Source organism: Vigna angularis, chromosome 2, assembly GCF_016808095.1.
Source record: "Vigna angularis cultivar LongXiaoDou No.4 chromosome 2, ASM1680809v1, whole genome shotgun sequence".
Taxonomy (NCBI): domain Eukaryota; kingdom Viridiplantae; phylum Streptophyta; class Magnoliopsida; order Fabales; family Fabaceae; genus Vigna; species Vigna angularis.
Genome location: NC_068971.1, coordinates 8,251,102 through 8,264,707, shown reverse-complemented (window position 1 = coordinate 8,264,707; position 13,606 = coordinate 8,251,102). Strand labels below are relative to the sequence as shown.

At 31.8% G+C, this 13,606-nt stretch overlaps 1 protein-coding gene and 2 non-coding genes across 4 annotated transcripts; all 3 read right to left on the bottom strand.

Moving 5' to 3' along the window:
- Positions 1-901: 901 nt before the first annotated feature.
- TRNAV-CAC (transfer RNA valine (anticodon CAC)) lies at positions 902-975 on the bottom strand. Its single transcript has one exon. It is a non-coding gene; the product is annotated as a tRNA-Val (tRNA).
- An 8,329-nt stretch (positions 976-9,304) lies between these two features.
- TRNAV-CAC (transfer RNA valine (anticodon CAC)) lies at positions 9,305-9,378 on the bottom strand. Its single transcript has one exon. It is a non-coding gene; the product is annotated as a tRNA-Val (tRNA).
- A 264-nt stretch (positions 9,379-9,642) lies between these two features.
- Positions 9,643-13,532, bottom strand: LOC108321170 (uncharacterized). 2 transcript variants are annotated; one of them, XM_052873162.1, is made up of 2 exons: positions 12,796-13,532; positions 9,643-12,699 (listed from the first exon to the last, which is right to left on the bottom strand). In XM_052873162.1, the coding sequence occupies exons 1-2, from the start codon at positions 13,267-13,269 to the stop codon at positions 12,307-12,309; spliced, it is 867 nt and encodes a 288-aa protein (XP_052729122.1). In that variant the 5' UTR covers positions 13,270-13,532; the 3' UTR covers positions 9,643-12,306. The 2 variants fall into 2 exon arrangements, with proteins under 2 accessions (XP_052729122.1, XP_017408329.1); XM_017552840.2 differs by having other exon boundaries at positions 9,643-12,691.
- Positions 13,533-13,606: the final 74 nt, after the last annotated feature.

Sequence of the window (13,606 nt, the reverse complement as noted above, 5' to 3'; positions counted from 1 at the left end):
TTTGAAATATATATATGTCTCTTCCATTAAATGTTAGTATTCTTGTTTCTTTACTTGATGCTTGTTTTTATTTGGTCATTCATAGTTTAATACTTAGTTCATTAGATGTTAAAAAATATCTTTTGAAACCTAAACTTGAAACAAGATACCTAATGAAACTTATATTTAGGAATAATGCTTGACCCATTAGTAGTTTTAAACCCTAATTCATAAAATGAATTTGTTTATAAAAGATTGACTCTTAATAAAAAAAAAGTCTAGACTCATTCTACTAAGAGATTAGGATTTAAGTAAACTTATAAGTTAAATATATATATATATATATATATAATATGTTATTGGATATTCAAAAATTATTCTAAATCAATTTCCTTCATCTGTAAACTCCTAAGGATATAATTATAACATCTAATTTCTCAAATCATCATATAAATCTTTGCTTTATTTATATATATATATATATATATATATATATATATATATATATATATATATATATATATATATAATGTTATTGGATATTCAAAAGTTATTCTAAATCAATTCCCTCCATCTATAAACTCCTAAGGATATAATTATAACATCTAATTTCTCAAATCATCATATAAATCTTTGCTTTAAATTCAAATTGAACTTATATATTTAAATTTATCTTTGACATTCAAACATATTAAATGATTTGATTCAACATCATATTTAAAATTTATTTTTCAATTTCAATCTAAATTAATTAAAAAATAGTGATCAATTCATCAAATAATAACTAAATCAAACCATCAAACATTAAAAAAGTATGTAAAATTTATATATAAGAGAATGAGTACAAAGAATTAGGAACTGTTATGTTTAATCTCATTACAATAGTTAAGAAATAGTGAACATAAAACTGAATCAAAAAGATTGTCTGAGCCCAGGTTCGAACTGAGGACCTCTAGTGTGTGAGACTAGCGTGATAACCAACTACACCACCCAGACCCTCATACTACATTTTTTCCAATTATATAATTTGAAAGAAATATACTCGTTAAAGAGTGATCTCGATATGCAGCTTAAAATAAAACAATATTATATAACCAAGCAGGATGGATACAGTGATGATGATGTTGTGTGATAAAATATATCGATTTGACATTGGTAATAATGGTAATGTAGGTTTTCATTATATTTTATTACATTTGATCACTAATTATCATTATTTTATAAATTTATCTTTTAAATTTATTGAAGGGTAGATAAACGAATATAAATTAGATCTGACACTATATTGTCCATTCACTGTTGAAATGCCTTCAGGCATGGTAATCAACAATATCAACATTACGTAATCAGAAACCCGTTTTGATGTACTTATATGTGAATATTTGGGTAATGCAATATAAAATAACTTATGTATTATTAATGTTTCAACTGGTATGTGATGAATCTGGATGGAAATAAGAAATATGTATACCATGGTGTGAAATTATATGAGAAGTGTATTGTGTTTTGTTGGACATTCTTCTATGGTTGAAACGTATGATTTGAGATCATAATATAGTAGTTCTAAAGGTGAAAATTCTATTATTGATTTTTTGTATGGAATGTTTTGATATGAGATTTAGAGTGACACTATCCCGATTCTACTAAAGAAAAATACTTAAAAGTGAGAGTTGAATGAGGTATTTATAAGTAGATTTGTTGTTCATGGTTAAATCTATAGATGAGTGATTCATGTTGTAATAATGTTAGATTATTGCAAAAGAAAACATTGGATTGCAACGGTTAAAACTTTAATTGCCAACAATGTTCATATTCATTTTATTAAGTGCTCTAACGGTAAAATATTTAATGGTTTTTATTGTCTTTTATTGATTTTATTCTTTTCTAACTCTATAAATAGAGAGCTTTTCCCCCATTCCAAAAATACACCAAAAGCAATGTTCTCTCCTTCTCCTTTCTTCTTTTGCTCTTCTAAAATTATTCTGGGTTATTCTTATACTCTGTTTAGAGTTCCTTGCTAGTTCTGAGATCCTCAGAAATTCTGAGAAGTTCCTCTTGTATCTTGGGAGACTTGCGCAACACACCGCGGATAAGTCCTTAAGGACAGTGACTCTACACGCCTCAGGAAATTCTGTTTGTGATTCTGTCAACTTTTTACAACAATCTTAAGGACTTATGGCTGACAACAACAACAACTCAATCCCGAAGAATCAAAACTTTGTTTCCAGAACTCAGACAGTATTTGTGAAACCCATAACTTTCGGAGGCTGCCAAGGTGCTCGTAGCAACAATGACTTTTGATCGCATTTGTAAGGACTATGGATGAGAACGAATAAGCTGAGGTACTTGAGTACATTTTCGTATATTTTACCTACAAAGAGAAAATCACAACCAGGTATTTTCTCGTTCACTAATCTTAAATATTTTAAAATTGTGGGGGTGTAGGTAATTTTACTTAATTACTTGAAAAAATAAATTTTGGCTTTTCACCTAATGATATTGATAGTATTCTAAATTTGAAAATGGTGATTGTGTCATTATATGTTTGTATGTGGATGACATGTTAATTTTTGGTACATGCAATGAGATTGTTACTAGAACTAAATTATTTATAGGATCCAACTTTGAAATGAAAGACATAGGTGAAGCCAATGTAATTTTAGGTGTTAAAATCATAAGGAAGGGAGATAGTATATTACTATCCCAAGAATAATACATTGAGAAACTTCTTAAGAAGTTTGGGTATTACGATTTCAAACTCGTGAGTACCCCTTATGATGCTAACTCTAAATTAATGAAAAATAGAGGAGAATCATTATCTCAGCCTCAGTATGCCCAGATAATTGGGAGCTTACTACACTTGATGAGCTTTTCTAGACCTGATATTGCTTATGCAGTAGGTAGACTGAGTAGGTACACTCAATGTCCAAATTAAGAACATTGGGATGCACTTTCCAGGCTTATGAGATACTTAAGAGGTTCAATGGATTATGCCATTGAATATAGTAGACTTCCCGCTGAAGGGTATAATGATGCTAACTGGATCTCTGATTCAGATGAAACAAAATCCACTAGTAGTAATGTATTCACACTTGGGGGTGGTGCGATTACATGGAGATCAGCCAGACAAACTATTATTGTAGATCAATAATGTGGAATCTGAGTTTGTCACTCTTGAGATGGCTGGTAGTGAGGCTGAGTGGTTGAAAAACTTCTTACCAAACATTCTACTAGGAATGAAACCAACTCCATCGGTGTCAATACACTGTGATTGCCAATCGGCAATAACTATAGCTAAAAACAAGAATTACAATGGAAAGAATAGACAGATCCAATTGAGACACAATTTGGTAAAGTAGCTGCTAAAGAGTGGAACTATTTCCATTGACTATGTGAAGTCAGAACATAATCTAGCAGATCCTCTGACAAAACCCTTGGGAAGACAAATGATATTAGAAACATCGAGGAGAATGAGACTTAAGCCACTTGCAAACAAACAAGTGATGGTAACCCAACCTTTGTGATTGGAGATCCCATGTATATGGGTAAAAACAAGTCACTTGTTAGTTCTGATAGCACTAAATTAATTTTAATCAATTATGTCCCTTCCTATGGTGTGTATGTGAAAGTGTTAGAGACTGCATTATGAGAGGTTAAACTTTGTCATTAAAATTCTTTATGGTGAAAGAATTTTAGCTTAAACAAAGTTTTAATGATTTTCATATCTCTTATGGGGTGGTGTATGATTTGCAGCATACACTTGATGAAATCACCTATATGAGTGTCGAGTGGGGTCGCTTGTATGAGATCTTGGCATGATCTCTAGAGCACTCATGAATACCGGGCACGCGCATGGCCTAATTAGCGTAACACAGCGATAACATCAAGGATTGTGAGGGTGTATTGTGATTGATAAACCTCTAACACACGTCAAGTGTCTTTGGTTCATATAGCTTGCTATACCAACTACACTGTGTGTTAAGTATTTCAATCTAAGACTGGTTCATATAGCTTGCTATACCAGGTTTGATGCATTACATCGTATGAGACCCAAAATAAAAGTTTCTTATCTTTTTTCTTTTGCAATAAGTGGGGGATTGTTGTAATAATGTTAGATTATTGCAAAAGAAAACTTTGGATTGCAACGGTCAAAACTTTAATTGCCAACAACGTTCATATTCATTTTATTAAGTGCTCCAACGGTAAAATATTTAATGGCTTTTATTGTCTTTTATTGATTTTATTCTTTTCTAACTCTATAAATAGAGAGTTTTTCCCCCATTCCAAAAATACACCAAAAGCAGTGTTCTCTCCTTCTCCTTTCTTCTTTTGCTCTTCTAAAATTATTCTGGGTTATTCTTATACTCTATTTAGAGTTCCTTGCTAGTTCTGAGATCTTCAGAAATTCTGAGAAGTTCCTGTTGTATCTTGGGAAACTTGTGCAACACGCCGCGGATAAGTCCTTAAGGACAGTGACTCTACACGCCTCAGGAAATTCTGTTCGTGATTCTGTCAGCTTTTTACAACAATTCATCCGGTTATACTTAATGGTATAAGATGTGGTCATATGATGACAAAGACCTTTAAAATGTTAAGATGAGTATAATAGGTCAGATTCTAATTAATACATTGTATCCTCCGAAAGTCATGTCTAATGTACCATTAATATGAGTATGAAAAACTGTGAAAGTTTCATGTAAGATTAGGTGATTGTTTGAGATATGACTTGTTTTATGAAATTATGTATGAATACAATTATATGATAAATTTTTTATCATAACCATAATGTGTAAATCTATATAAATATATGTATGATATTTTATTATGGTCATAATATATAATTGTTAGTAAACATTTAATAACTCTAGTTTACCTTTGTCTTTTGTGTCTGATGTGGTTTTATCCACTTCCTCTTTCAATATTTAGTATTATGTTTTTGAAAAGTTTTCTTTATAAATTATTAAGAAATGAGGAATAATATACCTATGTATATTTTATGCTTAACCAATTATGATAATGCTTTAATATGTGATGTTACACTTTTTTTTTTGTATTTACTTTCTTAATTTTTATTGTTTTCTTTTATGGATATTAGAAATTCAATTTTTAATGTCTCATAATAGAATATTTTTAAAGGTAGGATTATGTTGACATTATAGACTTGTCCTTTTTTTTTCAATTGTTTAGTTTTTTTCTATTACTTTTATGAATATTTTATTTAAGGATAATTGGATAATCAATTGTTACAATAGTTATATAACTTACTTCTTGTCATTTTTTATCTTATAGATATATCAATTATATAATATGTCAGGTTTGATCAACTATTAGTTGCACAATCAACCTTTTGTTAAGTGAATTCCCTACCCATCAGACCGGACGATCGAACCACTACAGACATCAAACAATCAAGTTAAAAAGATTAAATCCAAAACCATCATGTTTAAAGGCTTAATCACAATTAATCATGTTTAAATTATAATTAGGCCTATCCGAATCAAAACTCCATCACAAATTCTATAAGTAGAGTACCCTATGTGTATTTTGTGTTTTGTGCTTAGTTCCTATTTTTTCTATTACAAAAAGAGTACCCTATGTGTATATTCAACACAAGGGGGATTAATGCTATACATAGTTTTTAGTATATTCAACATGGTAACTAGAGTTAGGTTCTTTTGAGAAACAAATTTTTGTTGTCTTTGCCACTGCACCCGTCGCTATTGGCGGCGGTGCCATTTACTATTCTTGGTCGCACCATTGTCTATTGCTGCCATTATAGCAATTTCAATTTCGATCGACGATCACACGATTTTGATCACCTCGGCCATGTGACCACTATGTCATCAATGGCGCCTTCAGCAGAGCTCCTACGCGCTCTCAATGCCTTTTTGAAGTTGTGGATTGCTCCTTTTTTCGTCATGTGTGGTGACACGTCTTGTCTCCTTTTAGGTAGTGATTTAAAGTATCAAGGTTTCTCTTTTTCCTCTTTCAAGTTCATCATGCGTGGTCGCACATCTTGTATCCTCTCAGGCAACTATTTAGAGCATCAAGGTTGCTTTTTTTCCTCTTTCAGGTGTCTCGATCGAAGAATATTGGATTTTTAAGGTTTCTCTCTCTCGTTCATCAATAGCTTCTTCCACTGTTGTCTTTTCTGACCTCCCTTCTTCCACTATTGCATTTGACCTGTCCATATATATTTTTTCTTCCATGACAAATATGACTTTTGTTAGTTTATTTATAATCGTAGTAGCTCTTCAACAATGGCATCTTTATCCACTAGATTTCAATAATGCATTCTTCAACGACGATTTGCAGGAAGAGATTTACATGGAGCAACCTCCCAGATTTGTTGCTCAAGAGAAGTCTTCTAGGTTGGCATTTCATCTTCTATGTCATCTGCATAAATCATTAACAATTTGGTGTTACTCGAGTCCAAAAGCAAATATTTTCACTAAGTCTTTATTGACTATATTAGTAACAAGCTTGATACATACGATTTGTATGCACATGCTTGAGGGGAGTGTTAAATATATTATCTTTATCTTATTTTTATATTTTATCTTTAGCTAGTTTGTTATTATTCCTTATTTGTATTTTGGGCTTAGTCCATATTTCTTCTATTATAAATAGAGTATCCTATGTGTATATTCAACATAAGGGAAAATTAATCTTATACATAATTTTCACTATATTCAATAGTATGAAAAAAGAACACACTTCTAACAAATGTAGAATCAAACATTAGGATGTTCCAAATGAAAGATATGTTTGGATTCCTATTATAAAGTAATTTCTTGTAATTTTAAAGGACCAAAATAAGATTTTGGGGACCAAAATTTTGTTGTCTTGTTTTGCAAGTAAAAATTCAAAAATTAAGAAAGGCTTTATGGTATTCTAGTAAATTTTATGAGCTTTGAAGATATCTATGAATATTGAATATGTATTACAAGCTTAATAATAGTTAAAATTTGATTTTTTTTTTCAAAAATTTATGTAAATAATTGATTATCAAGGGTCATAATCAATTATCAAGGTCTTGGAATGTTTCATTTTGACTTTAGTACATATTTGTTTATGGAATAATCGATTATCTCAAGTAATAATTTATTATCTTAAGTTCTAGACAAGAAAAACATTTTTTTAAGAATCAGTTTTAGATTTAAAGATTACTCTTCGTGGAAATATTTATTTTAATAAAAAGGGAGAATATTACATTCAAGGAAGTAAACTTTTAATGATTAAGGGAGAACTAAATTTTAATTGAATTAAAAAATTCAGGAGGAGCATATAAATTAGTTACTTTTTTATTATGATAAAAAAAGGAGGAGAAATATTTTGGTTGACATCCTGTGATAAATATTTGAGTTGACAGTTTGTGGTAGCTTGTACCTATTTGAGGAGAAAATATATTATTATGTTAATATCTTGTTATTTATATTTATTCTAGATTAACTTCTCTTTTCTCTTAAGTTGATTGATTAAGAACCACACATATCACAAGCCTTCAACAAATTTTTTATCATCATAAAAAAGATGAGATTGTTGACTAAAAGAAGATGGACATTTTGCTTCAACAAAGAGTTTTGATGGTGATGACTCATGTGTTGAAGATTTAAAGAATATTTGGACTCAAGAGATACATTAAACACTTAAGAATTTAGTGGCTGAAGTCTTGTGATTTATGTATTTATTTAAATTAGTAAACCAATAGTCAATAGGTATAAATAATCCAAGTAGAGCACTCAAGAAAAGTTTTATTATTCATAAAACTTTTGCGATAATCGATTATCATTAATGTAATTGATTATCCTAGTTAATTTCAAATTTTCCTAAAAGCCTCTAAAATAATCGATTATCACTTATGATAATCAATTATCAGTGGTAATTGTCAATAGACTCTTCAATTTTTTGACCTAATTTTTAAAATAATGGTTTATATATATTTTTTCTAAACTAAATCTAAAAATAACTTTTCATTGAGAGGTTTAAGAGTTCTGTGTTAGAGAAACTCTTAGTGTTTGTGAAAAAAGAACTTTGAAAAATCTAGTATGAGTGGAGTGGAAACTTTCAGTGAATATATCTAAGTGATTGAGTGTTGATGTTGTTGTTAGAAAAGATTAACAATTGGACATAGTTTATAATTAGATCTTCTTTCCAATTGTTTAGTCAACTTTTTCATTTATGAGTTAATTTTCTCTATAAATAATTTATTTGATTTAATTGATTATTTTATTTCTTTTTTCCTCAAGGCTACATATAAGAAAGGGAAATCTTGGAGCTATAAGAGGCCGTTAATATTGTTGTTGATACAAAACTACTTCAAGTAAGAACCTTGGTTTTGTTCTCAAGGATAAGAAAATGTGAGAAATTGTTCTTTTAGGCATTTGCCTCTTGTAATACTTAGAGATAACAAAAATATTTGTGTCTGCGACTATCCATGAATAAAATCTGTGATGAATAGTTGATATCCACGAGTATTTATTATCTGTAGGTAACAAATATTTTAATACTTACTTGTAAACAACGGGTATTATATTAGTCGTATCCGTGGATTTCCGCTACTCAAAAAAAGTAAAAATGAAAATTAATTTATATTTTATTAGATTAAATTTAATTAAAATTAAATTTTAATTTATATTATATTTTTTATATTTTTATTTTAAAAATTTATAAAATATATTTTTTTAAATATTCATAAATATTTGCATGTATTCACGAATTTAAAAATATTTGTGAATATTTTTTAAGCAAATAGACATTATGTGTCCTTTATCATTCTTAGGAACGCCTATTCACAGCAAAAATATTGCTTAATCACAAATAGATTACCACCCTAAGGTTGTGTTCTGTTCATAAATTTGGAGTTTTGTCCATCGTTCTTGATCTGTATGTATTCCCTCTATAATACTGTTTTAAGAATTAACAGTTACCATCCTAAAGTCATTTCTCAATTAATGAGAGTAAGGATTAACAAGATGAGGCCTATAAATATTCCATTAAGGTGCGAAAATCACAGGCACTGAAGTACCCTTTGCAGTTAAGAAGAAACATCACAAAAGATTTTGTAGTTCACTATTTACACAAATAACAATAATGGATATTGCAACATAAGAAGCAATAGTAAGAAATGATGTTCATCGAAAAAACTGCTTTGCAAGTATAACAGTGTAAAATGATATTGAGCAAAGAGTTCATGGTAACAATGAGTTTAGTTAGTCAATTTAAAATATGTTCCAACTACAACACTCTAAATTTGAGACCTTGAAAAGTTAATTCATCACTTGTTCTTCTTCGTTCCAAACTGTAAAATTTAAATTAAGTAGATTGTCTGAGCCCAGGTTCGAACTGGGGACCTCTAGTGTGTGAGACTAGCGTGATAACCAACTACACCACCCAGACACCGCTGTTACATATTTTTCAATTACTTAATTGATATAAAACAACTGGTTAAAAGGTAATCTCAATAAACAACTTAAAATAAAAAACCAAGCAGAGATAGATATAGTAAAATATGGATTTGACATTGATAATTCTGGTATGGGTTTTAATTAGATTTTAGTACACATTTTACACCAATTTATTGAATGGTAGATAAAGGAATATAAATTAGATTTGACACTAGTTTGCCCATTCACTTTTGAAACTGATGCGTTCAGACATGGTAATTAACATTTATATAGATTATATTATATACAAGAGATTGTGGAAGATAGCAATACAATATATCTAACACAAAAAATGATCATGTATGGAATAATGAGAAAAAATGTATTATTTCATAATATTAACGAAGCTTTTAACATACTTATATAGTTGTCCACTGTCAACAAAATGCTTTCCTCAATCCTTATCTTTAATTCTTCAAACAAAGTCCTTAGCAATAGAACTTGGCAAGCACCCATACTAGCAGCCGTGTACCCAATCTCACAAGGAAACCAAGCCACAATATATTGTTTTCTTGAACACTAAGAAATTGGAGCATCTTCAATTATGAATGCATTGCTTATAGTGCTTTTTCTTTCAATCTTATTTATACACCAATCAATATCAGAATATCCGACCATACCCTGATCAGAGGCTGCAAAATTTGTTAGGAAACATTAAACTATAACATATTGTTCTCTTAACATACCTGAGCAACCTCTCAATAACAAGCAAATAAAATTGTTTTAGTGCCTTTATGTACTGCTAACAAGCCTTATATATACACTATCTTAGACACTTATCCCAAATCATGCTTTCAATTCAGATAGAACTGAAAATCCGGTTGCCCATTCCAACAAAAACAACAAAGACTAAGCAAATCTAACAGAAGGGAAATCAGAAAGACATGAAACAGGACTAAGATTTCCAGGTCAAAATTAATTTGCAAATAGAGCACCTCTAATCCTAAAGAACCAAGAAGGCAAAATTTCCATTACTCCAATGAAACAAGCAACGTGGCGACAATTTCCAGGAGAGAGAGCTCAAACACAAATTTATCAAGTGACTGAACTGCACGAAAAACAGAATCCTGTTCCACAAGCTTTTCTACCCGGGCAGAGCACAGCACACACATAATGGCACAAGAAACACAACGGAAAAAGAAAAGAAAATTATAGAATCTTTGAGTCATCGAACCATTGCTGCCAATGGTGAATGTTAATCTAACAGGTAAATAAAAGAGGTAGAATGCTTGGAGAAACAAAACACACAAACTTATCATTCAAATAATAAAAACAGACCATTTATAGTCATTTACACTGAAACAAAAAGATTTGGATCACACGTTGGAGTGTGATTTCTAATTTATTGGGACTACCCTACATAATAAGAGAAAGTTCTGCAACAATAAAAAACATAACAAATAAACAGAGAAAAAAACCCTTCAAAAAACCTGACAATCCCTCTCTTAAACTAATGCATCTACACTAGTTATTCCAATCAAAGTATGAAGCCTTTAAAACTGGTCCAACTTAGGGGTTTTGTCATAATGTCTGCTAACTGATCTTGAGAGCTACAAAAGCTTAGCTTGACTGCTCCATCATTCACCAAGTTCCGAAGAAAGTAAAACTTTATATCTATATGTTTGTTTTTTCCATGAAATACTGGGTCTTTGGACAGTTGTATTGTAGAGCTATTATCACACAAAATCTCAACTTCAGTCTTATTTTTAAGCCCAATCTGTTCTAACAATCTTTTAAGCCAAATACAATGACAAGCACATAGAGATGCTGCTATATATTCTACTTCTGTTGTAGATAAAGCTACCACATTTTGCTTCTTGGATGTCCACGAAATTGTCCCTATCCCTAACATAAACACATACCCAGAAGTTCTTTTCCTATCATCCAAGTCTCGAGCAAAATCACTATTTGAAAATGCTAGTAGTCTTAAACTGTTAGTCCCCTTCTTGTACAGATTCCAAGGCCAGTTGTTCCTTGGATATACCTCATAATTCGTTTTGCTGCCAACCAATGTGTTGTAGTGGGATTAGTCATGAATCTGCTGAGAAAACTGAATGTGTACATTAAATCTGGTCTGGTGGTAGTCAAATAGATCATACTTCCAACTTGTTGTTTAAACAAAGTTTCTTCAACACTGTTTCTCTGAATTCTGTCAGACGAGAGTCCCTAGCACCATGGGATTTTTCACATCCTTGTTGTCCTGCATCAAGTGTTGATTTTTCACTGTTTTCACTCATATCAACATCAACTATTGTGTTTTCTACTGCCATGTCATTTTTGTCTTCATAAATTATCTCTTCTTGCTGAATTTTTGGCTTCAAATTTCTCCAGTCCCAACTTTCCTTCTCCTCAAATTACATCTCTGCTAATGATCACAGTTTTTGGGACTGGATCATATAATATCCATGCTTTAGACTCATCACTAACGCCCAGAAAAATATATTTTCTACTTTTGTCATCTAGCTTCAGTCTTTTCTGGTCTGGGATATGTGCATGGCCACACACCCAAAAATTCTGAAATATTTCACCACTGGTTTCCTGCCGCTCCAGGCTTCTTCTGGAGTAACATCCTCTACAACAGTTGTTGGGCATCTGGATATGCACACACCATTTGACAACTTCTAGCTAGAGCACCTTGGGAACATGCTTCTCATTTAACATAGAACAAACTGCATTCATAATCATTCTATTTTTTCTTTTGATTACACCGTTTTGTTGAGGAGTGTAAGGGGTGGTTAACTGTCTTCTAATGCCTTCTATGTGACAATTCTTCAAACTCATTAGAGAGAAACTCTCCACCTCGATTTGTATGTAAGCAGAGTATAGGGACTACTGCTTCCTTCTCAACTTGTCCCTTGAACATCTTGAACTTTGCTAGTGCTTATGATTTTTCATGCAAAAAATATACCCAAGTCTTCCTAGTGAAATCATCAATGAAGCTTAGAGAGTACCTTTTATTGTTGTGTGAAGCTGGATGGATAGGCCCTCCGAATATTTGTAGAGTTGAGATGCTCTCCAGGTCCCAGTAAGGGTACTTATACTGGAAATGCCCTAACCTATGACACTTGAAACACTCAATGGTGGCCTTGTTGAATAGTTGTCTTTCTCTGCCTCTGCCACGACTGCCTATAAACCCACCACGGCCTCTGCCTCTGCCAGGCTTCTCCTCTTGAGTGCTTCTGCTACTGGTGTGCTCATGGGTTGCTTTGAGCATATGTTCTTCCTCTTGTACCTCGATCATTCGTTGCTCATGCACCAATAGACTCCTATGTAACTCATCAATGGTGAGAATATTAATGTTATTTGACTCCTCTATAGCGCAAACGACATAGTTGAATTTAGGGATTAGAGATCTCAATATTTTACTCACCACAACACTCTGTTCCACTGCTTCTCCATTGGACTTCATTTTACTCACTATAGTCATGGTGCGGCCTAGAAAGTTGTCCACTTTTTCTCCTTCTTTCATGGTGAGTAGCTCAAATTCTTTCCTCAATGCTTGAAGTTGTGCACGTTTCACTCTAATAGATACCCGGTACTTCTGTTTTATAGAGTTCCAAATTTCTTGTGATGTACTTTTGTCAAGAATAGTCTCGAATATTTCCCTATCAATGGACTGAAAGAGAAAATTTTTGACCCTCAAGTCATTGAATTTGGCTGCCTCCACAACTACCTTTTGAGCCTTACCACTGGATCCTAAACCAATTACAGGTGTAGGTATACCAACCTCCACAAGACTCCATAGCTCCTTGCTCCGAAGGAAATTCTCCATGGTCATTGCCAAAAAGTCATAATGACCATCAAATTTAGAAATGGAGGGTTGCACAAACTCAGGGATTGTCATCTTACTAAGAATGAAAAAAATCACTCACTCACGGATTGGATCAGGCCCTTTACAGAGCTCTGATACCAATTGTTAGTCTAACAAGTAAATAAAAGAGGTACAATGCTTGGAGAAACAAAACGCCCAAACTTATCATTCAAATAATAAAAACAAACCATTTATAGTCATTTACACTGAAGCAAAACGGTTTGGATCACCCATTAGAGTGTGATCCCTAATTTATTGGAACTACCTTGCATAATAGGAGAAAGTTTTGCAACAACAAAAAACATAACAAATAAACAGAGAAAAAAACCCTTTAAGAAAACCTGACAGTGAAGATGCAGAGATCACAGTA

Bases quoted from the DNA above. Each gene is read 5' to 3' on its own strand.
- LOC108321170 (XM_052873162.1), bottom strand. From the start codon at position 13,269: ATGACAATCCCTGAGTTTGTGCAACCCTCCATTTCTAAATTTGATGGT. The intron at 12,700-12,795 runs GTGAGTAAAATA...ACCATTGATGAG, and splicing joins CAGTGGAACAGAGTGTTGTG to TTACATAGGAGTCTATTGGT.